The 27868-nt window shown below is 37.3% G+C and overlaps 1 protein-coding gene across 1 annotated transcript in view; it reads left to right on the plus strand.

The window, feature by feature from the left end:
- Positions 1-27868, plus strand: part of LOC108664947 (discoidin domain-containing receptor 2) — an 85066-nt gene that overhangs the window by 35899 nt on the left and 21299 nt on the right. The window contains exons 4-10 of the mRNA XM_047880896.1: positions 7644-7791; positions 11006-11182; positions 12252-12379; positions 20121-20328; positions 20985-21131; positions 22403-22602; positions 25413-25706. Of these exons, the coding sequence (XP_047736852.1) occupies positions 7644-7791; positions 11006-11182; positions 12252-12379; positions 20121-20328; positions 20985-21131; positions 22403-22602; positions 25413-25706 (1302 nt within the window). The remainder of the gene's footprint in view (positions 1-7643; positions 7792-11005; positions 11183-12251; positions 12380-20120; positions 20329-20984; positions 21132-22402; positions 22603-25412; positions 25707-27868) is intronic.

Raw genomic sequence — 27868 nt, forward strand, 5'->3', positions numbered from 1 at the left:
TGATGTCGCTGCTGCCAGCGACTCAAAACGTAAAATTTCGATAAATATTACTCGACATTTGGCAGAGCTTTGTCGAAGTTCTTAATCGTCATAGCCTTCCATATGCCGTGCCTGTAAGAGCATCTTTCAGAAGTAATATATGGTATTACTAAAAGTTGAAGAATGGCTTTCATCGGATACTTTATCCATTGTATCCTCTATCTCATTGTATCTTTCTGTATTACTTGCTTCACTGTATGGATGTATTTGAGGAGCTTTGTATGAGCTCTATAAGATACAGGAAGTCGTAATGAGCTCTATAAGATACAGGAACCATCTCTACTTCCTAATTTGTGCCGCCACTTTTTCTTGCGTTGTTATAGGAACTCCGGTAGTTAATTGGCAAGGGCTGGAGTCAAGTTTGGCTTCCATAGGACGACCCTCGACTTCATATTAGACATTATTGTGCAAGCTTAAGCTTCATAAATCAAATGTAGGGTCTCCCTTGCAGCGATAGGACAGCAACGACGCATTTTAATGGAGATCTTCATCTAACGCCGGTAATAGGACGGATTAGTTATGCTACCGCTGCACTTGTTGGCTTTCGCTGCTAAGCATCATGCGCTGGTATCCATAATTATTCATTTATACAGATGAATTCCCTGCTGATGTTGCCTTCGACAATGCCTTCATAATAGAAATTCATGCAAAATAATTCAGATGCTTGTCTTTAAAATTTATCAAGACTATACCGTTACTTATTTAGTCTTCGAAGTTGGATCTGACAAGGAGGTGACGTAGGCGCCAAGAACATAGTTACAGTATATTTCTTACATTTCAAGCCTAAAAAGTAAATGTTTCTCCGTTCTCTGTGTAATCTACTGTCAATGTAGACTTTATCTACCTAGTCTCATTCACGTTATAACAGGACAATTTTTTTTGTACATTTTCTCAATACTGTCGTACAGGCTGTGTTCTACTCGCATCATCTACCTTCTACCGTCGCTCAGGCTCTGTTCTACTCACATCATCTAAATGGAAAGTGAAATATTCCAATTAAAAATTGTATGGTTACACGCATGCACCAACAATGTAGTTGAAGCCAATGTACAGTCATTTGCAAAAGTTTAAGACCACCCACAGAATTTGACCTAAATCAGGAAATGACCCTTTTTGGGTGAGTGGTGTACAAGTTTGAGCCTGCGGGGGGCGTAACGGTAGCCGCAGGCGATCAGAGGAGTGTGTTCATGCATTTGTTACATCCCAGCTCTTGCATGAGAAGATTTTAGCTGCATGACAGTAGAATATTCATTTATTAGAAATGGGTAGAAAAGCTTCTCTTACCGAAGTCCATAGGGCTCAAATTGTGCTCCTACTTTACGAAGGTTATTCTGAACGCCAGATATCTCTAAAGATGAGATGCAGCAAGACTGCAGTTAACAATGCAATACGCAAGTTTGAACATGATGGCCATTATTCAGGCAAGAAAAGATCGGGGCGTCCGAGGAAAACAACCAGCCATGATGACAACATGATGAAGCTCACTGTTGCCAGATCTCCAACAAGTTCCTGCAAGGAAATTCAAGGAATGTTGCTTCGAAAAGGATGTGAGGTGAGCATCAGTTCTATTTCACGCCATTTAAGCAAAGAATTTCACCTGAAGAGTTTCAAGCCTGCTCAAAAACCAATGTTAACTGCAGCCATGAAAATTAAGCGATTGAATTTTGCTCGGAGACATCAAGATTGGACGGTTGCCAAGTGGAACACAGTGTTGTTTTCAGATAAAATTACATTTCAGCAGTTTGAGTCATGCCATCAACACATTAGGCGACCAGTTGGTAGAAGATTTGAAGAGAAATATACAATACCTACCAGTAAACATCCACCAAGTGTCATGGTTTGGGGGGCATTTAGCCATAATGGACAGCTGGATTGTACTTTCTGCCTCAGAAAACAACCATGAATGGAGCAAGGTACCTCAAGCTGCTTCAAGAAAAGCTTGTACTACACATGAGAATACACCATGGTGTATGCAAAATAGTACACTGCAGTGTACTATTTTCATGCAGTATGGTGCTCCATGCCATCGGGCCCGGCAGGTGAAAGATTTTTTGACCTCAAACAACATTGAATTGCTGTACTGGCCTGGAAATTAGCGCAATTTTGAATCCCATTGAAAATTTGTGATCAGTCATGAAGGATAAGGATTAAGGTATAGCAGCAATGCAGCCTTCAAATTTGAAGTCATTAGAAAAATGCATTAAGCAGGTATGGTGGAAAGAATTTTCCTATGAGTACTGTCAGAAACTTATCAGCAGTATGCCACGAAGAATCCATGCTATTTTTAACAATAGAGGAGGACAAACTAAGTACTGAATATATCAAATGTATCACAAATTGCTTGTTATTTCTTTACCTTGGCTCATCAAATCCAAACAGTTTGAATATCTTGCTTCAATATCAGTTTTTAATGCAAAAAAAACAAAATTTGGAAGGTGGTCTTAAACTTTTGCAAATGACTGTACTGTAGTCAACGCTTCAAAACTCCTCCATTTGTGGAATTCTAGTAAATATAAGTAGGAAGGTGATCGAAAACCTACAGCGTCTGAAATTTACACTAAATTTATTTTCTGAAAAAATTTCAGTGCGCCTTTACTCAGGAAACGCCTTGATTGCTCATCCATAAATAAATCGTCGATCTGATTGGAATTTAGACACAATGACAAAAATTATATAGAGCAAATAGGATAATAGGTTTGGAAGTGAAATGAACCCGCATGAACGTATAATTTCACATAACAATTATAGCTGAATTGAATGTAATTTCAGTTAATTTTAATTATACACTTCTCGAGCACTAATCAAATCTAATGCAAAAAAAAGAAACATTTTGATTCTGTGGTGCTTGAACAATATAATCGAGAATTCTTTTATTTTCCCCATAAATCTATAACATATTGTTCACATATTAGACTGAATAAATAACAATTGTTGCAGCTCTACATTCTCGTGCTTAAAATAATAAAATAAGTTAAATCTTCGGATTAAAACCCGTAGAGTAATAAACACGTTTTGCACTTCGTTACAAATAAAATGATTGAATTGACACGAAAACCATTGTGGATTATCATTTAAAAAGTATAATTTAAACTTCGACCTGAATTGGATTGACAGTCGTAAATTGAATAACTAGAAGGTCGTAATATTTTATATGATCAGTCCGTGGGTATTGCCGAGTCCACAGATATTGTACAGTCCACAGGTATTGATTTTACCTCAACTATTGTACAGTCCCCAGGTATTGACAAGTTCTCAGGTTTTAACGAATCCAATGTAAGGGCTACTGAATATTCAGGGATGCGCTCTGTTGGCGTTCTGTTCAACAGGTCTCTTAGCTACAGGATGATGATGGCCTGCAATGAACACAATAGTGATGCGCCATTTAATTAGTCATTAATGAGTCTTGCTGAGTAAATTTATTTAATGGGTTTTCAAAATTTAGAGCACAATTTGCAAAGTTTCAGTGAATGTTGCATGACTTATGCGCGGCAAATCATCAAGATTATTGTTCTAATACTTTGATGGTATCGGTATTTAAAAAATTGGGATTTTATATTGTAAACTGATTTATTTCGAACAATTGGTAGCCAAACTCTACATAGATCAATGATATGGTTGATGAATCGAATAATGTTATGTGAAATTTCGCCTTTACCTGCTTTCTTAACTGAAAACTTGATTCCTTTATTATTGATTGAAAAATAGTTAATGGTTTATTTTTAGCTTGTCTTATGATTCAAGGCTCACGAGGGCAATAAAGCGGGGAGTCAAGCAATAGCTGTAATGAAGGCTTTGGTTATATTTTCAAACTCTGGGACAGAGTGTAATCCTCTTCGTATGACAAATTAAACAAAAAAAATATTTATACTATCACGTTTGCCCTGCTTTTGTAGACAAATTTCTTTAAACAACAACTTCATTTATGAATATGGTAGTGAACGATATTTATGCCCTTGAACAGATGATCGCCTTCAAAAATTTGCAGCGGCACTACATGAAGACTAGCGATTTCAATCGTTGGCACTCAACATATCATAAGATCATAATATTGAACTAGATTTCATAATGTGAACAGTGGTATTTATTGTGGCCAATCAATAACTTAGTTTGACGTGTAATCTAAAAATCTGTAAATTCGTTTAATTGTGAGTCGCCGAGCTGTAATATTTTGTATTAGTCAACATAACGGAAATTATGAGTTTGAAATTTTTTTTCCGAACAGTGGCACAATTTTACAAATGTTCATCAAGGCTCAAATTTTATTTTTCACAGAAGCGATGAAAAAATCAATCAGCGAGGAAGATTGTATAGAAAACTTTTATTCATGATGGCAGGGGAGAATTCAGTTTCACGTTTTAGCAAAAATCAATATCATACTAAAATATTGCTCGAAATGGTTTGTTGTTGAAAGCAGTGAATAATTTAGGTAAATGACCAGCTATATCTCTTGTCAAAGGAACTTCGAAATGAAAGTTATTGGTGTTTTCCCTTCATACGTGCATGTGTGCTACCACCAAACAATTTCTGAGCCGTCTTGTTGCTACGGCCATCCATCATATAGATGTATTGGCAGAACAATTTTGTCCATGCAAATATCCATGGCTTTCCTATGCCTTTTTCAACCCCAATATTGGAATATTTAATAGGACAAGGTGTCCTTGTTCTACTCGGACGCCGCAGGTTTTGTATGGAAAAACGTAGTTATGGTTTTTCTATATGGTTGAGCTTTTTAAGTTAAAACCAATACAACGAGCAGTTGTGTCCTGGGCTTGCAGTGTAATGTAGTAATCAATAATATTATAGTGCGGAAATAAGGGCTTCGGAAAGATTATTAATATTCAACATTTTTGCTACTGTATAATAATATCGAATAAAAATTGATAAAGTTTTAATAAATAGCTATTTATTCAACCGAATCATTTGACAACAAAAGGTTGTCATTTCTTGTCTCATAAAGGATGGTGAAAAGTAAACGTATCGACTAAATGGATTATGTCAAAAACTTGATACAGTTTGGGTTGTTTTATCTCTACTTTATTAACAAAATAATTCAAATCCCATTAAATGAAAGTGAGATAAATAATGTGGAAAATTTATTATTTATTATTATTATCAACTCATAATTGGTGAATTATGATTTGGTAATGCCAGGTTGTGCTCATGTTCAGCGTGGATCGAACCGTTCAGAGCCTTTGTTGATGGTCGTGGATGCACGCCGCGAGTATGCTTCAATCTCATTAAAGAATATCCACCGCCAGAATATCATCCACCGCCAGAATATCATCCACCGCCAGAATATCATCCACCGTCAGAATATCATCCACCGTCAGAATATCATCCACCGTCAGAATATCATCCACCGTCAGAATATCATCCATGTCTCTTATACACATNCACGCCTGCCAGTAGAGTTGTTTTCTCTTAACTTCTTAGATGCATTAGATGTCCTCATTAAACTTTTCTTTCCTCAAAATTCGTTCAATAAAATTAAAGGTCTGTTAATTCGTAAGTGAAGTTATTAATTTAAACTAACGAGTTTTATATCATTGACTGATTAGAACATTCGAGCTGAAATCACTTTCTTTGTGATTTGGATACTTAATTTTCAGCATTAATTTTTCGTCGAAGAAGTTTTCTGCATTAATTCTTCGTCTTTCTTTCTCCACTTCCTCTACTTCCGACCTGACGTATTTATCCTCCGACACCCTCTGCTGATCTGAACCCCTCCATACTGTGGGCCCGAATGAATAAAAAATACAAGAAACCAAAGCCAAACCACAAGAAAAAAACTTGAATCTTAACAAGGTTTTAAGGGGCCGTCGAAAACGCCTTCAGCCCAGCCTCCCGCTTTGATATTATTCATAGACACGTGTCTCTGAAGATATTGCCTGTCGAAACTCTGACTAATGCTGTCTTTAATCTCAAGTACGGTGCTACAACAGAGAAATATTTCCGTCTACACTGACTCATATTCTTGCGTGAATCTCAAGTACGGTGCTACAACAGAGAAATAAATAACTCTACACTGACTCGTATTCCTACATGAATCTCAAGTACGGTGGACAGTTGCGAAATATTTTGATCGTCTTTAGTGTGAGCTTAAGTAAACTCGAGCAAGCCTATCTGATGGACATGTCATGTCCATGAAGCTGTTTACATGATGGACATCTAATTTTTCATGAATTTAAAGTTAAATAAATTTCTCAACTGCGCGTACGGAAGTTGTTCTTGTAATGCACTGACCGAGGATCATTTCTGATGCGCACTAAAAATTAATTTCAATAATGAGAATAAAACAGTAACATAATAAAATTTCCATGTAAACATATTATTTTCTAAATATTTATTGGCATGAGGTTTTAGTACTTGCTTTTTGAAATCTTCATTATTTTCATGAAATTTATTTCAAAACAGTTCTAGTGAAGAACGATGTTTTCTTTAACCCAGGCATGTTTAATAATGGTATCAGAATAGGCCTCATTCCTCACAACAGATTTGAAAAATCTTCAATTTTGGGCTGGTTTTCCAGGCGCATCTCTCGCTTTGTTCGCGAGACACGTTCCTGCGAGACACTTTTCATCTCGAGACCATAAGTTTAGCTGCATAGAGCGCGCCTCCACCGAAGCTTGCTAGCCGTGCCCAAGGCATCGAAATTCAGGCGTTTCTCCGAGCCTCACAACTTTGCTCATTGCTTTTGGTATTCGTATTACGTAATCTTCTGAAACTTCTTTTGCTCAAAAACAAGTTTTAAGTTTTTAGTGTTTGTTTTTGCTCATTGTATTAACTTTTATATTTGTTTTGAGGAATATCTCATTTAATTTGTACATGCTGGAGCAGCTTTTTACGGAATATTCTACATTATACATGATTTGTGGCAGTCGACGTTGTTGGGCATCCATGAACAGGATTTTTCTCAATAAATTTTGTATAGTCACGCTGCTTATTTTGCTTGTAGTGCATCATTACCTGGCTTCAACAGTAGATTTTCTCAAAAAATATCATAAATTTCTCTTAACTCGCGGTAGTATTTTTGTCGCCGGCCATTGATATAAATAAGTTATTTTATGAATAAAATCGAACCTCAACTTTTAGCGAGATCTGTTATACTCCGTAGTTATTATGAAGTAGGCGAACCACGCAAATCGTATTTCTGACCAGCATTATTGGTTCATTTTGATAAGTGGTGAGCTGGGAGTGGTATCTGCCGAGTGGTGACTCGTGTGTAAATAACGGTAGTTAATTAAGTTAACAAATTTCCCGAATTTACAGCAGAAGTGCTTTTCCTTGAGCTGACCTGGCCACTTCCACTGGACGGATCTCTTTCTTGTATTAATCGGATATACCATATCTTTGTTTAATTGCATCCAATTATTTTCTAAACTAGAATGAATATAAATCCATTTCATTATGTTTCCCGAAGAACGAACGCCCCATTATGAACGAAGCTCTTATTTACGCTCCATCGATATTCACGTTCTATTCGCGTGTGTTTACTCAACTGCTAGCTTGCAAGACTGATGAAAAACTTTATTTATTTTCATTTCAAGTTGTATGAGTTTTCTTATCATAAGTAATATTATTGCAGTAAGTGATCAAAATGACAGATTCTTGAAGGGAACGTCAACACGTACTCGCCCGAGCGCCGCGACCTCAACCCGCCCATCCTGGCCACGAAACTTCGCTTCGTACCGCACAGCGACCATCAGCGCACAGTGTGCATGCGCGTCGAGATACATGGCTGTCCATACCACGGTACGTAACTTTGTTATCGTGAAAAAATTCACAATATATTCGTAGGTAAATTTATCTGGAAAAATGTGTTAATGTACATAGTTTCCTCATTATGCATAAATGTTTTCGTTTAACGAGTAAATCTATTTCGCAAAATGTGTTCATGTACAGAGTTCCCTAATTATGCTTTTAAATGTTTTCGTTTGAAGATTGTTCACATGCACACACATTTTCGTTTCTCTCGGTTTCTCTGATCAATTATTTATACGAATCGAGCTTCCTCATTCGTAAATTCAAAAATACTGAAAGTATAAATAACAGAGCTATAACATCTACATGGGAGATATTAAACGTAAATATCGTGATCATCACGCGAGCTAACGTGAATATCTATTGATTAAAAATTTCGAATGGATGAGAACCATAAGTCAACGCTTTCGTTTAAAACATGTAAAGATTCAAAACATGTAGAGATTCTTATATCTGAAGCATAGCAAAAGAGGTGGAAAAATATTAAGTCTACAATATTAAAATCACGGCTTGTACGTTTGGTTTGAATGCGTGTAACAGAATAAGGCGGATGGGCGACTATTTTTTCAAGAAAATGTCATTTTTCTAGAAATTCATTCATGCCCAGGTGTTCTTCTAATCTAATGCAGTAGTTATGCAACGTCATTCTGATGCTCGCGGATAAGCTACACATGAACTAGGATCACATCTGGGCAGGAATAACATCTTTAAACTTTTAAAGAGAAACAACTTTACAATTTTTAAACATCAATACGTGCAAGTTGAAATTTGGAATGCATTTAATAAAATAATACATAGAACTCGTCGGAGAGAGTTCCCAAGCGGATCCTGAGAATGGTAAATAGCAATAAATAATTTTCATACTATGCATCAATCATGTGTGTATTAAAATTTTTGTCCCGATTATTCACACCCCAATTTTTGCCCCGCTCTTGTCCTCGTCTCATGTGTTCACTCAAGCGAACGTGGTACGGAAACACCTCCACTGTAAGCTATTGGGTTCTTCCTTAAGGAGATTTGCAGTCTCCAATCTGGAACCTATAATAGCTTTAGCTTGTTAAAACAGCCACGCCTCCAGCCCGCCACTCTTTGTAGTAAATACAACCCCTGGCAACTGAATAATAACAATAGCCTCGAGGGGTTCCTTTACCTTGGCGTGCTAGGCTCACGGTTCCAACGAACATAAAATATTCGACGTCAAAGAAATATTGGTCGCGGTTTTAACCCTGCCGGTGTTGTATAAATTTAATTTTTAATTCAATGGAAATATTTTATAATAGTGTAATCTGAAATATCCACAAAAACAAACCAGATGCGCATTAATTTATTAATTTATAATACTGACACATTTTCTATGATTGAATTATTTCAGACTGGTCTTTTAGCCTAATAAGTGAACCTGGTCCACTGATGAATGAAAACATAAAAGCGATTATACAATTAACTGACATATATTTTCAACGACCAATCTTGGTTCTGGTATGCGCATTGCAAATTCTTATCTTCTCGTCCCTATATAGAAAAGCAGATGCAAATAGTTCACAACAATCACGACGTTCGGTTAAGAAACGAAAGCTCAATTGAGATTAATTTGAGCAAGTACGAAAAATTCAACGTTATGTAACGATAACTAAATGTCAAAAGGAGGCTACAATTAATTCAATTCCACCGCATGATAGTTAGCAGAAATAAAGAATACAAAAGGAGATGAAAGCAAATAATAATGGAATGAATAATAATTATTATTTTCAGACATTTGATATCACAGAAATTTGGATGATTAGGCACGAAAAGGAAAAGAATCGGCGACAGGCCACATCAGGCCTACACTTCAGCGCCGACATCGCTATGTTATGTTATGTTATGATTGATTCGAAAATCGTTGACAAGTAATGGACGATGTTCGCTTGAGTTATATAACATTTTATTTAGCGTTGTGTTACAAAAAATAGTGAGTGAAACGATTATTGAATACTGAAAGTTCTTATTTAATTAAGATTGCATTCAACTTATATTAATTTCAAAATTTGTGTATAGTAAAAATTTGGGAGTGTAAATCATTGGCATTTATGTAAAAATATAAAAAATTATAATTTTACCCTAAAATTTCCCCGCCAAACAATAATCTTTACGATAAAGTCACGATCAAGGTCGAATAATTTCTTTTCACTTTCAGCTTGAATTTTTTTTACGGTAGACAGAAATTTGTATATATGTGTATTGTTGGACAATTTGAACAAAGAATGCGATATACCGTAATAAAGGGCAAATTTTTTGCACTTTGACGGCATTAAAGAAATTCTGTAGGGATTTCATGTCGCAATATCTTTTAATCATTTGTGTGGTTTGTTTACAATGAATAACAGGAGATTGATTGATTATACAGTATATGATAGAGACTGAGAAACCAACTTAACCATTGAGTGGAACACAATTAGACTGAAATGAAAGTCGACCATAAATAAAATATATTTTATTATTTATTCATAAGTTTCAATGTCAGTAGACATAAAGAGAAAATATTTTCATAATAATTTGTTTGTCGCAATGCAAAAATTTCTGCGTAATCGAAATCTCAAAGATATGAGATACCAATTAATCTTTTGCTAAATAACAAATCAGTGTATAATTCGCTGCAATCTCAGTCTTCAATGCATAATAATTTAATGAGAAATCCTACCATCGCAATTTCGGTTAAAAATGAGTCGAATAAATAATATCTCATTTCAGCATATGTCGATTTCCTTTTTTCACAATATTGCGGTATTTGTATTAATAGTTCAATTTTAGGAATGAATTACTTATGTACTCGATAGTGAATATAGCGATTACTCAACCTGTACTCAATGTTTGAAGAGCGCAACGGTGCTGATCAAAGATAATTTGCCTGAAATCCTGCTAATAGAGAGATAAAATGTCCAAGTGAGATATTAAATACAAATCCCGATTCGAACATCAGTTGCTTTATGTGTGTGATAGCTGAACTGGAACACATTCACGTATATCATAGAATGTCAATAATGTCTAGACGGTTATTTTTGGAAAATATTTTCCATTTCGAGAGTTATTTCGGCGGACAAATATCTACGCTATTTTTCGTTAGAAGGTATTCCATGTCCTCTCTAATGACTATTAAAATGACTTTATGTTATTTCGCCGTTGAAATCTTAATTATTACATTTAATTCGTTTAACATGTTCGGCAGAGGGCGTGTTGTCGTACTCCGGGCAGCAAGGCTCGGACCGCGGAACGGAGCTGCTGCTGCAGGACGCTACGTACGACGGCAGCGTCTCTGACGGCAGGCTCTTCGGGGGCGTAGGACAACTTACGGACGGTGTGGCCGGGGCACATAACTTCCGCTCAGACTTGGGACACGGGAAAGGTAGGAGTTATTGTGTAAAAAAAACTACTTTACATGATAATTGTTATGTAAAACAACAACTTTATATGACAGATATGTATAACAACAACTTTAGATAACAGTTGTTATGTAAAACAACAACTTTAAATGACAGTTATGTAAAACAACAACTTTAAATGACAGTTATGTAAATCAACAACTTTATATGACAGTTGTTATGTAAAACAGCAACTTTAGATGACAGTTGTTATGTAAAACAGCAACTTTATATGATAGTTGTTATGTAAAACAGCAACTTTAGATGACAGTTGTTATGTAAAACCTCAACTTTATATGACAGTTATGTAAAACAGCAACTTTAGATGACAGTTGTTACGTAAAACCTCAACTTTATATGACAGTTGTTATGTAAAACATCAACTTTATATGACATTTATGTAAAACAACAACTTTACATGACAGTTATTACGTAAAACAACAACTTTACATGACAGTTATTATATAAACTGAACTGAAACACACTTAGAGATTGCATACTAATCGGTAATTTGTATAAATCTTTCATAATTCAGGTTATTTACCTGATAATACAAATCTAGGCTACTGCGCGACTAATTTATTTAGAATGCAAATAATTTTTAATTTAATTTTATTAGCAGGCAATGGCTCATCCAAGGCATTAGAAGTGACCGTATATTTAGCGATTCGAATAAATCATTACAAAAACGAAATATTTTTGTTGTGTTATGAGAATCTATAAAAATAACCCAATTTTTTTCATTTATAAAATCAATTGTTTCTTTGTGCGAAAGTTATTCCTCAATTAGGGTTCGCTATCCACAATTAATACAAATTTGCTGTGAAAAAACGAGTGCATGTTAAACTATTAGAAGTCGAAAACAACGACATTTTAGGAATCCATTCAATTAAATTTTTGTGGAGTTTTCTTTGCTTTTAAGTTTTTGGTTAATTAGATTCATCTAAAATAAACTAAAATGTACATCTCTTGATTCATAAATAGAGTTTGATTATTGATTGATTATCTCTTGATTGATTAACTTATTATTTTACGTCTGGTGCCTCGTCGCAGGCTTCGAGTGGGTTGGTTGGCGCAACGATACAGAGCGACCTGTGGAACTTGTTTTCGAGTTCGAGACTGTGCGCAATTTCTCGCACGTCTATGTCTTCACGAACAACATGTTCAGCAAAGACGTGCAGGTCCGTGACGTGGTTAACATGTTCAGCAAAGACGTGCAGGTCAGTGACGTGGTTAACATGTTCAGCAAAGACGTGCAGGTCAGTGACGTGGTCAACATGTTCAGCAAAGACGTGCAAGTCAGTGACGTTGTCACATGTTCAGCAAAGACGTGCAGGTCAGTGACGTAGTTAACATGTTCAGCAAAGACGTGAAGGTCAGTGACGTTGTCACATGTTCAGCAGAGACGTGCAGGTCAGTGACGTAGTTAACATATTCAGCAAAGACGTGCAGGTTAGTGACGTGGTCAACATGTTCAGCGAATTCCCTTCTTCGTTTAGGGAAGACAATTTTTCACTTCATTCCTCCTCATAAGCGTGGACACTCATTTGTATTTATTCAATGACATTTCCCGCGCCACTCTTAAGACATTACGCTGAGCAGCTCGCTGATTTACAAACGCAATTCAGAAATCGACTTTATGACCTGCTTCATGTTCGGCGTCCTAAATAAATTCAAGCCAGTTTAATACAATATGTATTGTGCTCAGGAGTCCTGTTCTATTTGTAATCCCTGTAGTATAGAGGCTAATAATCACGGTTCAATTTAATTTTTCCGTTCGGTCACAGAATTGCAGCGATTTTCTTCGCAGATGCGATTTTACGGGAGTTGAGTCACTTAACCCTCTACCGCCGTATGTAAGTCTTCGGGAACATATAACTTTCAATTTTAATTATACATAAACTATTGATGTTATCATGTTAGCAACCTGAGGACGTTTGTACGCAACTGAGAACATTTTAAAGTTCTCGTATGTATCGACAACCATCAGTGCAAGTCATTTTGCGCTCACTAGAACGTATCCTTTTTGGGAAGTAGTCTTGTGACATTATTGCTGCGGTTACTCGTGTCAGGCCTTAGAAGGTTAAGTCATTCACAGTAACTTGAAGTATGCTGCTACTTTTATTATATACTTGCACCACAGCATAACGAATTAGCAGTGATACAGAATACCGGCACCACAACAATACAGTATACCGGCACCACAACAATACAGTATACCGGCACCGAAACAATACAGTATAACGGCACCACAACAATACATTATACCAGCGCCACAACAATGCAGTATACCGGCACCACAACAATATCCTACTCTGGCACAATAACAATACATTATACCGGCATCGCAACAATACAGTTTACCGGCACCACAGTAATACAGTATATAGGAACCACAACAATATCGTACACTGGCACAATAGCAATACAGTATACTGGCATCACAACAATATCCTACACTGGCACAATAGCAATACAGTATACTGCGAATCACATGTTCTCTCTGCTCGGCGTTGGCACCGCGGAGCAAAACAAACGTAAGCTGCGTAGTTGTGGCGGTGAAGGGAGAAAGTTGGTCTGAAGGGCTACTCAGTTCGCTGCTTTTCTGATCGACGGCGTCCAATCAACAAACACTCAAACGCTAAAACTTCTTGACAGCCTTAAAAACTTACCCAACTTATGGCCAAATTGCCACAACCCTCTCGGTAGACTCGCCGTTTTTATGCGGTATCCGTGTTTTCTGTTTCTAACTTTCAAAGAAAGGCAGCTCTTCACAGTGCCACATATTTTTTTACACAACTAAGAAGAGTCGAATATTATACAGGACTGTATAAGACTTTAAGTCTACTTCTATTCAACTATTTCACTAAATAAAATTATTCTATTTCGATCAAATTGAACTCTGAATTTATTATTTGTCTTTATCAGGAAGATGGTATTTCCGTTTAGGAATATGATTGTTTTCTTCCCAGTCCAAAAATTAGGCCATAGTTTGCTATGTAATGAGCATCAACAAGTATTTTGATCGGTAACTAATTTGTATTTATTTCGGCAACTAAAATTCTTTGAAATTCGAATTTGCAAAAACCTGAGCAGAGAAGCCGGTGCTTTTTTTCATTACAATTTGCCACATTATCTCGCATTAAAAAATTCACAGCTAAAAAGTGGACCAGCAAAGTAGAGGTCGCTGGTCGCAAAACGGTAATCATGATTGATTTCTCATTGATAATTCATATTTGCTTCTGAAATAAACTTGAAAGTTCCATTTCTATGCATGAGGTATTGGCAATGTGCAAGAACACATAAATAAAATTTCAAATCCTGTGATGTTTTTCGACATTTACATCTTCTGTCACAGTATTTGACTTGAAGGCGAAGTATACGTTGCAAATACATCCATCTTAAAGATTTCTAGAGTGTTAATTCCAAGACAGCATTTTAAAATCAATTCCCTTTTGTTTCTTGTCTGGCTCATCGCACCTTTATCTTTGAGTTTTTTGTCAACACCATTCGGCATGGAATCGTCTTATTTCAGGCGAATTTTGCCCCTTTATTTTAATTAGGCCGTTCATCAGAAGGTTTTGTGAGGGGCCCTTAGGCCCCTTGAGACATTTTTATGGAAGCTTTTTGCCGCCGAGACGTTCACATTATCCGCGAGCTTACGACCCAATGTCGGCGGCGCCCTCCGTAGACTTGTGTTCCCACCTGCGCTTGGCTCTTCTATAATATTGAGCTTTGTTTATGAGCTGGTATTACATGTGCGTCTTCTTATTTATAGTCTATTAATATGTGCGTCTTCTTATTTATAGTCTATTAATATGTATGTGCCTTCTGATTTATTGGCTATTAATACAAGCGTGTGCCTTTTGATATACTGTATTGGCTATTAATAGATGTGTGTGCCATCTGATTTATGGGCTATTAATACATATGTGTGTTCCTTCTTATTTATAGTCTATTAATATGTGTGTGCCTTCTGATTTATTGGCTATTAATACAATTGTGTGCCTTCTGATATATAGGCTATTAATATAGGTGTGTGCCTTCTTTTTTATGAGCTAGTAATACATGTGTGTGCTTTATAATTTATAGTCTATTAATATGTGTGTGCTTTATAATTTATGGGCTATTAATACATGCGTGTGCCTTCTGATTTATGGGCTATTAATACATGTGTGTGCCTTCTGATTTATGGGCTATTAATACATGTGTGTGCCTTCTGTTTTATGGACTATTAATACATGTGTGTGTGTCTTCTGTTTTATGGGCTATTAATACATGTATGTGCCTTCTGTTTTATGGGCTGTTAATACATGTGTGTGCCTTCTGTTTTATGGGCTATTAATACATGTGTGTGCCTTCTGTTTTATGGGCTATTAATACATGTGTGTGTCTTCTTATATATAGGCTATTAATACATGTATGTGCCTTCTGTTTTATGGGCTATTAACACATGTGTGTGCCTTCTGATTTCCCACTCAACACTCTTGCTCAGTGCGCGATCTCAATAATGTAACTTTTCTTCGGTTAAAATTATTTCACTTACTTCTGAAATAAAACACTTGATCGCAATTTTTCCCCACCGTCTCTCAGATCTATGGATTTGCGATGCTGAATTTCCTAGAGGTGCATAAATGTAATAACCCCTGGTTCAATCTAATAAGTCAGGCCATATGCCTCTCAGAATCACTAATACTATAGGTAATTTGCAAGTGCAATGACGGCTATTGATGCCGAGCTTTCCAGGGCCAGCGCTACGTGTCGAGGCATGCGCTGTAGCTGCTGAATACGATAACGTGTTATGTGTGTGTCAATTTTTCGGTGCCGGTACGTTTGTTGAACACGGGTGAATTTTTTTCCACTTGAGACTTGCGTACATGATTTTAATTAATCTACTATTTTGATTGGTTTTTATATTTGACGCACGTAGTTGGCTCTCTTAATTTAAGCTCATTTTTAATTCCTACTCAGAATTAGAAAAATTCTGCAATTTTTATTAGCCGTTTTTCGCGTCACTTTCCGTCACTGTTGAATAAACTCGTCGCAGGTTGTCAAATTCTTCTGCGAATTTCTTCATTTGATTGAACATACCGCAAACGGTTTCTAAAAACATACAATTGAAAAAATTGTAAACTATACAAAAATATAATATGGTTAATACAAGCATAATATTTCAACAAAATATAAGAAAATAGGTCAATATTTAAGGTTAATAATCTAGGTAGAGGAATATTCTCTTACCAGTGCGGGCAATGTGCTGTCGCACCAGTCGCAACCCATGCAAATTGATACAAATTTCTATCCATCTCGGCCTTGCCTACTTTAAAATAGGAAAATATTCAGTAATTAGTTCTGAAGACGACTCAAAAAATTTACGGCTGCAGAAGTATATCTAATCACACTCGCTTATGGAAATAAGGCGTCCAATCTCTTGCACAGAGCGGAAAAATTCATGGTGAAGAAGCCTATAAAACTTGTCTGTAGTAAAATATGAGTATAAGCTGTCAGATTATAATGGAGTTTCCGTCAGTAGCATGCATTCACGTTCCAAATTACAATGGAACTTTTGCGTGCCAAAGAAGCTACTGCGATGTCATGGATTTCTGAAACTGTTACTTGAAAAATAATCGTGCATCTGAGATCACACAAGTTTTAGAGCATTAATTAAATAATGGCTTTTAATTAATTCGAGTCTCAAACTAAAGAAATGATTTAACTAGCCATGAGAATGATATAATCCATTTATTTATTAAATAAATCTATTGATGATTAGTAACCACACTAATTTCTCTCGAGTAAAATAATGGATAACGTCGAGAAAGTTCCGCCATCATTGCCTTGATCCTAGTGAGTGACACAAGGCTGTTGGTAATTCCGATGAAGCTGGAAAAAACAGAAATGTTAAGCTCTCAAATCAATAGTTTAAATAATGTCAAGGTTTCCTATACGATGATCTCACTTAATGAGTTCTGTACAAGAGGAGTAGTGAAAAAATATCAGCATACTAAATTTTACTGAATATTTTATTGATGGAATTTTCAATTGGAATTTCTCAGGACAGTTGCCTGGAATGCGAATACGAATGAGCTGCGGACTCGAAAATTTATCCGGCATGAATCTCGGGCACAAGTTGAATCAATAAAAATTACACAAGCAAAAATGACAAGTACAGCAAAAATTAGATTGAAATTACTTGCAGCGTCAAATCTAAAAATTGTGTATTCCTTCTAATATTCTAGACCTAATATTGTCTATTCCTTCGATTGATTGGTATTATGTGTTTTCTAAGTCTGATTAGTTTTTTATCATTTTACTACAAGATTTAATACAAAAACTTTCTATTACATATATTTCTACACTTATTTCATGTTCTATTTAAATTCAAAAGCTCAATGCAAATACCAGATTGAAGAATAAATCCCGGATCAAGCTCCTGTAGGGAACACTGATGCATAATTAATACGGAGTCTCGCAGCGTCGAGACCGCTTCCCGATATTAATGTGACAGCTTATTTCGCTTATAATTGAACATGCAAGCCAGCGGTATATTTTACTTGTATTTATACAAGCAATCAATCACTGGAAGCACCTGGCTTCAGCCTGCGTCGCTGATCATCACTTTTTAATTGTAATTGGTGTTCTTCATCTTGCTTAGGATGCGATTAGAGCGTCAGCTTCAATATTTCATCCTCTTATTAGCCCTTAGGTAATATTTCAGACGCTGTAAGGTACCGCTAATATTTCAAGACTAATATCCATAAAGCTGCGTCGGGGTCGCAAGGTACAGAATTTGCTAGACGTGCGTACCTTCAATCTTCATTATTTAAATTTAGAGTTTTTTTCAGGATTTTACTCCTTTCTATCATTGAAAAAGTTACGAGGTGCTCGATGTAATCCAATCAATGTAATTTCGGGGATTTTAATACTTTTTTCAACTGAGGCGTAGTTTTTTTCTGGTCCACAAGATTAGTTCTTTCAATATATACACAAGCGGTCAAATAAAACAGCAAATATTGCAATTTTTCTGCATGGTAACATCCATGTACAAGTTTTTCAACAAAAAAATTTGATTAGTTATTCGGGTTGGGAAATTTTATTTATATTTTCGACCCAAGCAAGAGTTGAGAGGCTGACGCTGAAGCAGTTGGGTCTGTTATCGCTGTAAACAAGACAGAATAAGTTTTTATTCTGTACACAAGGAAGATCATAATCTGACCGATCCCTAGTTTTGACGGTTCGACCATTAGGATTTTCACATAGCCCAGCGATAGAAGGCAAAAAATTTGCAGGTATGCATGACGCAACATAGATGTGGTCAGTCTTCAATCTCTGCGTGAAGGATCCCTTTCCGTAGCGGGACCTTTGGATATTTAATGCCTCACATTGAGCATAGCGGAGGAGGTCATCCTACATAGAGACCTTCAGGAAGTGACCGCATATGCTCTTAGACACTATCTCTCACATCATCCGCCTCTCTGCCACCACAGTTTGCAAGAAACAAGCCACACCATCGGTGCATCAGCTGACCCTACTGAGGGCGGATGAGCGGGAGTTATCTTGTACTGCCCCTCGGGGTCCTGGAGGCGAGCATGTCAGAACTGCCAGGGCTCAAGACGGCGTAAAAATGAGGCAGCGTTCCAGAGTTGCATTCGATTGCTACATCCGAAACATTTACCTAGATCATTAATTAAACTTACTCCAATAAATTACAACCGTGGTGTCTGTAACCGTCTGGAAAATGATTAAATCTTTCGAACCGAGATTATAATAATCCAATGGCTGCCCCTAAATGAGTTCACGCAATTTATGAATATTCATACATTTAAAACCACTGAATTCCTTCTTATTCACTTACGCAAAGCAGTTATTATTTAAATTTTGTCTCTTCAAGCAGTTCTTTTCAAGCAGTCTCTTGACTCAGTTCTCTTGAGACTCATCAAGGATCAGTCTCCACTCATCAAAGACGAGTCTCGAGCTATCAATTTGCAAACACCTGGATTTGTCAGGAAGTTGAAGTTGTTCCCAGATTAGTTTCAAGTTTTGATTTCGAACCGTGTATACGATTCCTTTTGTATGTATTTACGTCATTTCAAAATTTTATGTGTATTAAAACTCTCCACCTATTGAGATTGAATATTCAAAACGTCGTATTCCAGTGAAATGTCTTTTGGTAACCTGCTCTTTCATCTCCCAGCGCCAGCACGAAATTTTGTTCGGCTTATTGAAAAAAAATAATAATAAATTGTTCATAAAAAGCATTCTCTTGTCTTCAATCAAACCAGCGTAAATTAAGAACCCTATCGTCAAAATCATTGCTTTGATCGACAGGTGTTCTCAGAGGCCCGCATGTGCTTCTGAACACCTGTTTGTGCTTCCTTTTGCACTATCAATAAAAATTCTGTTCATCATTAACCCATAATCATAATCTTCAACAGCATTTCTGTAGTCAACAAGTGTTCACGGAGGTACTGGTGTGGCTGAGCGTTGGAAGGCACCAGTACCTCGGACGTCTTCTCACGTACCGATACATGGAAGATAATGATTAAATTAATGTTAATCACTAGCTACCATCATCATTGTTCTATTCAACAGGTGTTCTCGGAGGCGCGGGTGTGGCTGAGCGTTGGAGGTCAGCAGTACCTCGGAGGCCCGCTGGTGTACCGCAGTACCGCTACATGGAAAATGATCACCTAATTTACTAATTAACCTAACCTAATTTGAAAAATGATAATTTAATTTACTGCCATCACTATCATCACTATCACTATTCAACAGGTGTTCTCGGAGGCGCGGGTGTGGATGAGCGTTGGAGGCCACCAGTACCTCGGAGGCCCGCACGTGTACCGCTACATAAAAATGATAATTTAATTTACTTTCATCACTAACTATCGCCACTATCATCATCGTTGTGGTATTCAACAGGTGTTCTCGGAGGCGCGGGTGTGGCTGAGCGTTGGAGGACAGCAGTACCTCGGAGGCCCGCATGTGTACCGCTACATGCCGGACCCGGTGAGCGAGTACGCACGTAACGTGAGCGTCGCGCTGCGCGGGGCTGTCGCTAAGTACGTCAAACTGCAGCTCTTCTTCGCCGACAAGTGGATCCTTGTGTCCGAGGTCTACTTTAATTCAAGTGAGGCAATGGTGATATCAGAATTATTATAACATATATTATTTGATCTATAGGACTTTCCCTCCGAGGTCTACTTTAATTCAAGTGAGGCAATGGTAATACCAGTGTTATTATAACATATATTATTTGGTCAATTAGACTTTCCATGCGGTTTTTAGGACTTCAGAGAACAATAATTAGTGTAGAGATTCACGTTCAGTATGATAGTCAGTGTTTGTTTATATATGCCTCGAAAAAAATTTATTGCTGTTGTAAAGTAAATTCGAAAATTTAAATAATCGATGCGGTTTTTAGCACTTTAGAGTTAAAAAACAATAAGGACTGTGGGGGGTTTACGTTCAGTGTGTTAGTCGGTGTAAGTTAAGGACGCACGACGTCTATCACGACGTCTACCACGCAAATACTAATTTTATTGTTGATGTTGAGTAAATTTGAATACCTAAACAACCCTTGGATACACTTCAAAAGTCCGAATGCCTAAGTGGTTGTGATAACTCACGTGAAAAATATCGTCATTCAAACATATTTTTTCCATTTCAATTATAATAATAATGTAATAAACATGTGCATTTTATCATTCAACTCTAGAAATGATTATTATATGAGATATATTATTATGAATAGTTCAATAAAAAAATCAATTTCCAATTTCTCAGCCATCGCCACGGGAAACTTCACGGAAGAAACGGAATCGGACACAGCGCAGCGGGAGGTGGCGGGGGGAGGGTGGAGCGCGCGAGGTTCGGGGGGCGGTTACCTACATGATGGCACCCCCGTCGGGGGGACACTCCATAAAAACCTTGGTAAGATTGTAGTATTGATAACTTATAATATTTTTACTACAAATTGTTCTTTTTATAACTAATAAGTATTATTTATCATTAATTCCTAATGATAACAAATAATTGAAATTTATTCTGAATAACAGAATCAAATTAAATGCTGCTTGAAAATTCTTTCTCCTAATCATGGACAAAAAAAAAGATTCGTGCAAAAATAGTAGGGGTACTGAATTAAGCTATCATGTAGGACTCTACGTAGATTATATGGATCATTCAATTTTTATTTCTTTTCTCAATTCGGCTAAGTAGACTTTTAATAGGTTTTGGAAATTCAAATTTTCCGAGCGAAATTCCACTCTGATTTTACGAAGGTTCGCAAGAGGTCGGATATTCGAAGGTCGGAAGGTTCGAAGGTCGGAAGGTTCGAAGGTCGGTATTCATTATCAAGTTTAGATGTACGAAAAACTCGCCACTCCATATTGCTGACGTTTCATTTCTTCTTATCTAGAGTAATTTAAAGTACTTTCTCTTTCCATCATAACATATGGCGTTTTTGTCTAAATATTTAAGATAAGCCAGAAAATATTGGGCGCTGAGAGATTTTTGAGTATTTAAGATAAAAGAGAATCCCGCTTTCACCACTCAATCAAATTGAGCAAAAGTCATGCGCGTAGAAGAAGTTTTTAGGGCATTTTCTCATTTATGGAAAAAATGCACTATTGTGCTCGCCATGTCCGTCCATCTGTCTGTCCGTCTGTCTGTCCGTCCGTGACCTCAAGTTTTCGTCGACGAGAAAATGCGCTCTCTGACATGCACTGCAGTGAGTACTGAGTTATATTTTTATGTCATGCCGAACACACGCGCCAGACGCAGTTTAATTATTTACCGTGGCATTGCCGAGCGTGAACGAATGTCAGCGCCTGGGATTAAGATCTGAGCTGGTGATCAGCAGACACCATCGAATTGCTGAGTTAACACGCTGGGTTAAATTTGTTAACGAAAAAAATTAGGACAAATTAAATTTTCTTTGTCAATATTGACGAATGTTCTGTGAATAATTATGGTTCGTGAAAAGCCGGAGAAATTTCCGAAAGACTCTGTTACCCACTTGCAAAATTTTTAGTAAATGAATAGTGAAATAGTGAAAGATGTTATACATAACTAAAGTTATAATTAATGAATTCGTCCTAAAAAATTTATTTTCCGTCCAAAAAAAATATTAGGTTTCAGTATAACTGTTTTGGTCGCTCGTGATGAATGATCGTAACACTGCTACGGTATTTCTGTGGCAGTAGTGACAGACCTGAGCGCCGGGGCTGGCAACCACGAGCACGTGGCTCTCATCATCGGCGTGCTGGTGGCTGTCATATGCCTGCTGCTATCGGCCATCCTGCTTATCTGCTGGAGAGCTCGCCGACAAAAGGCTGGACACATCACCCACGACGTCTACACCGGGCCCTTCGGCGAGAAGCGCGACGTTGTCAACCTTAAGGTGAGTGATGCACGACGTCTACACCGGACCCTTCGGCGAGAAGCGCGACGTTGTCAACCTTAAGGTGGGTGATGCACGACGTCTACACCGAACCCTTCGGCGAGAAGCGCGACGTTGTCAACCTTAAGGTGAGTGATGCCACGACGTCTACACCGGACCCTTCGGCGAGAAGCGCGACGTTGTCAACCTTAAGGTGGGTGATGCCACGACGTCTACACCGGACCCTTCGGCGAGAAGCGCGACGTTGTCAACCAAAAGGTGGGTGATGCCACGACGTCTACACCGGACCCTTCGGCGAGAAGCGCGACGTTGTCAACCTTAAGGTGGGTGAGCTATATAATGAAGAATAAACCTCGCTGTTGTGGAATCAAGGCAATCAAAAAGTAATATTTCGACTTCTAACTCGTGTGCCTCACCTGCATGCGCAACGTAAATTTGCATGTTTCAACAAAAACCAAATTTGTATTTAATGTTATTTATAAATCAGCTGCGGATGCGAAGAAATGGGACTAAATTCTTATGTTCATTCGAGAAAAGATCGATTGTGAATCTTACTTACTTCGATGTGAAAAGAGAGCAACTAGACGTTCAAAGACCAATCAACATCTTTCAAGGCAAGATTTATTCTCGAATGTATATCCGATCATTAACAAATAATGCGCGTCATTGTTACAGTAAATCTTTCTCACACTTCTCTCACGATTGGCAAGTATCATAATTGTGTTAATTATACATGGTTTATTTGTTCATTTCTAGCCGCTTAAACATTGGCATATAGTCAATCAATTACTGTCATAATAATAATAATTAAAAATCTTAATGATTTCCATTTGAATATGGAATGATAAGCTGGTTAACTGCCTGAATAAATGTCATGACTCAGCATAAGTCGCATCATGACCATAAATGTTGCTTGCAAGGATGGGAACATGATGAGATGTGATCAAATTTTAAGTTGTGTGTGTCTATCAGCTTAAATATAGGAATTCCTATATATTTATGGGTGAATCGTTACAAAAATTCCCTCTATGCCTGGTACAAGTTTGAAAACCTGTTTAAGAACGTCTGAGGAAGTACTATAGAAATATTGTACAAGATGTTCCTATAGCCGAACCATTAGCAGAAGTATTATCTCTGAAATGAGCAATCGTCATTAGAAAATTCATAGGGGAACATAGCGCACTTTGAGCAGATTGTCCAAAAAATATGAGGTTCATTTTTATGAAGTTAATAACCTTAGTTTAAACCTAAACAGCATTTTATGTCCAGCGTCCAAGGAAGCCGAGAAGAGGCGCGTATGTGACATATGAGATAGAGATGAAGATGACGGGTGAAGTGGATGATGAGAGAAGGAAGAGGAAAGAAAAGAATACCACATGAGGGGAGAAAAAAGGCCCATGAGGATATCAAAGATAATGGGAAAAGGGGCTTGAAAAGAAAGGCTGTATATACCGTAAAGTAAACAAAACGTAAAACATGAGGCGAGAGCAGATGTCGTATGATCGTATGCAAAGATCGGGCAAAGAAAAAATGGTGAATATATACTGGATGAGAAGTGAAGACAAGCGGTAAAGTGTAAGTGTCTTGGCAACTTAACTCTTAAAATTCGCAGCCTATACAGTCGTTTCCCCATCTTCCCCTTTTACAGGTGGACTTGAAGTATTTTTCCTAATCCCACCGAAGTGATCTCTCATATTTTTACCCTCTCCCCCACTCATTACTTAGCATTTTTCTCCTGCAAAGATCGCATTTTCAGCATCATCCCTCTTATCTTCTTGACTCGACTTCACAAAGATACCAAGAAGAACAAGATCTGTCTAAAAAAACTTGGTAAAAAACCAACGCCTGAAGTTGTTTGCTGATTCTTTGGTGCCAGCGATATTTTTTTCCAACCGTCGGTCGCATTATCTGTGCTCTATTCTACCCCACATCTCGAGTCCTAGCTGCTATTCTTGCTCCAGTGGGAGCTGGAGCTTCTTTTTACAAGGCTTTTGTGCGGAGATATTTGTATTCGAAGCACCTTGCAGGCTCTCGATTCAATACAGACTCCCGGCACACTGCGCACCGGTGCAGCGAGCTCATTCAGAGCACGTGCGCTCATGCGATGGCTTATACGCATTTCTCTATTGAGTCCATCGCACGCTGCTCGGGTCATAGACTCCATGCGCTATTAAATAAGAGTATAAATGTATACTCCGAACTATAAGGCTAACACTTATTTCATTGTAAAGCTAGAATATTCACTGTTGTTTAATTGTTGTTTGTTGTTAAAAACTGTTGTTTTAATTTTTGTTGTAATGTATCAACATTCCCATAGATCAACACACTGATATCATTCTTGGCTGTGAACTCTCTCAAAGCCAAGTATTTGGCGGCACTTAAATAGAGCACAAATAAAATTATTATTCATCATTATTAATAATAATTATTATTATTGCAATGAAAAATATTATTTATCACTATTCATTATTTATAGTGACTTACTGTTCATAGCGTCATTTTTTAACTCTGGATATGAGAAGTCCCTGAAAACCATTAAAATGCTTTTCCCGTTAAGTCTAAACATATAATTTATTAAGTCCATTCTTAAGTCCATTCTCATTAACACACCACAACTATGACCTTACGAAAAATTTAATTACTCTGCAATAGGTTAGATCTGAGGTCTAGGAGTTGCTAAATTGGATCGTTAAAAATATAATCTGACGTTCCTTACTGATATCAAATGAAGTGTCTGGTTTACAATCAAAATTTCTGCCTTAATATATCCTATGTTTCAAACATGAATTATAATCCGCGAACTGACGCAGGACGTACAGAAATACTTGAAGCCTCCTGCTGTGCTTCAGCCTTCCTACGCACGGCAGATCTCAGCCCCTCGTCCTAACCCTCCTCTCCGAGCATCCTTCTCCTCTCCTCGACCTCCAAAACTCCAGCGTCCTCACTCGACTCTTCCTCGTCAGCATCGACAACAACAGCACAATCCCTTGCAGTTCAACAACAACAATAACCTCATCTCCTCAGTGCAGCTGGCCAAGCAGAGACTCAGCCACCAAGAGGGCAGAGAGCGAGAAGCCGACACAGAGTCCAGCAGCACCTCGCAGGTAGCCTGGGCCAAGAGGTCGCTCGGATTACGGTACCAGCACTTGTTCCTTTGTTGACTGCAGCACCTCGAAGGGATTTTCTGGACAAGATTTCCAGCCGCACAGTCATCATTTCTTTTATTGTTAAATTGGTGACTTGGGTGCAATGTTTAGCACATGTCTTCATTGGCATTCACGTAGGATTATGGAGTATCCTGCGCCAAATGTTTGGCTCACTGCATGCGTTACCACAATAACATGATCAGCACTTTTATTTTCCTACACTCTGGCGCTTGGATGAGAATCTCAGCACTTCTGTCTTTGTAGTATGCAGTTCTTTGAAAATTTTTAGTGCAGACCCATTGAAATTATTCTAAATTGCCCATTTAAAGTAGCAATTACTCGTTTGAATAGAGCATATCTGTTACGCATCTGGTAACAGTATTCAAAGACCCATTAATAGCGCACAGATCAAAAAAATTCTGCTCCAAGAGTTAAATTAAAAACTTAGAGTTTATACATGCACATCTCTTGTTAATTATTCACCATGGCACTCGAATGAGATACTGTGATATCTCCGGCACTTCATTTTGTTGCTTAAATTGCATGGCTGGGTTCAAAAACAGACATCAATCACAAAACTGTGCTTCAATCACGTGTTTCTGTTGTCTCAATCAGATGCTTCCATCAGATGATTACAAAATCCATCACGAGGCCATGACCGGAGATCATGAGGCAAAAATTCAAATAAACGAGTAGAAAATTTTCAACAAAATTTTCAAAGTAGATACAAAAGCCCAATTTTGCAATTAGAAAAACAATAACGGAACAAACAATCTACAGAAAATTTGAGGACAGAAAGAAGCCAGAAGAACGCTATATTTATCAGCCTTTTGGTACTTTCCGCTCCATAAGCTCCACTCGTTCTCAGTAAATACCTAAGAATATATTTTAAACTCAATATTTTACAGCGAATAAGAATAGTTTCTTCGAGGAAAGCAAATGAAGGAATCATCAGTATAATGGCGTTGCTTTGCACTCTTCAATTATGGCATCTCGAGCACATCACAGCTACAAAATGCTACGAATATGTACTTTAAAAATCCTTTTAACCTTGAAATTCTTGAGCTATCCAGTGCAAATCTCAACGGTTACGTGATCACGGCAAGCGACTTTATCGCACGCATGCTCTACTAAATTAAAGTTATTCGTCGTGAACAAAATTTTTGAATTGAGTATATATATACTTGGCGTCTTAAGTTTACACGGCGTCGTATTAGCTAATCACAGGGCATGATTTGTTTGAAATTATTATGTTCGCCGGCCATGCTTTTCTCAGTACCTCTTCTCGCTTAAATTTGAGGGCACTTTGATGCTTCTGGCGACTATTTTTAATATGTACTTTATTCGATGTTAATTATTTATTAGGATATTTTTGAACTGCATTGAATATAGCAAATTTCAGTAACACTATTTTTATTGTATGTAAATTGACTGTAAAATGTAGCATGGATTTTAAACCTGTCCAAAGTATTATTAATTATTGTTTTTTTAAATTCTCCAACCTTCGATTTATAAATCCAGCAATCAACTGTTTAAGTGATCACTATATTGCAATCTTGATCGGAAATACATATATGAGTTTTGGTTTGTAAGTACTGCGCTGGTGAGATGGCGCTGGCGCTGCGACAGACAATCCTTAGGCTCAGCCAGCCTATCGTTTTTCAATTTACTTAGAAGCTACATTTTTATATATATTCATAAACAAAGCCCTTATCATTTATTTTCTCATCAACTTGTTTTATAATTTTCCCTTCTTCACAACTGATACTGATTATAATATTTGGCGTTTCAATTACACAATATCTTTCTTCTAACTGATTTCATCTGACAGCTTTGATAAATTTTCCGTGTTAGTCATTTTTTATTTTACCTCAAGTTTATATAGACAGTCGTTCAGAAATCACGAAGGTTTATTTCATATTTGCTGCTTTTCGGCTTTCAATATTTGGAGCTCCCCCCTACTTGAAAACCGACCTCCCTTATTCATCCGCCACTGAAACTTTAATAAATCGTTTCTATTTTCCTGAACTAAAGCACTTCAAGATGATATTGTCCAATTTTCTTTTTAGGTTACCCCAGGTTGACAGTGATCGATCCTCCTAACGTAACCGTCAATATGA

The sequence above is a fragment of the Hyalella azteca genome, unplaced genomic scaffold (genome assembly GCF_000764305.2).
Source record: "Hyalella azteca isolate HAZT.00-mixed unplaced genomic scaffold, Hazt_2.0.2 contig6537, whole genome shotgun sequence".
NCBI classification, from domain to species: domain Eukaryota; kingdom Metazoa; phylum Arthropoda; class Malacostraca; order Amphipoda; family Hyalellidae; genus Hyalella; species Hyalella azteca.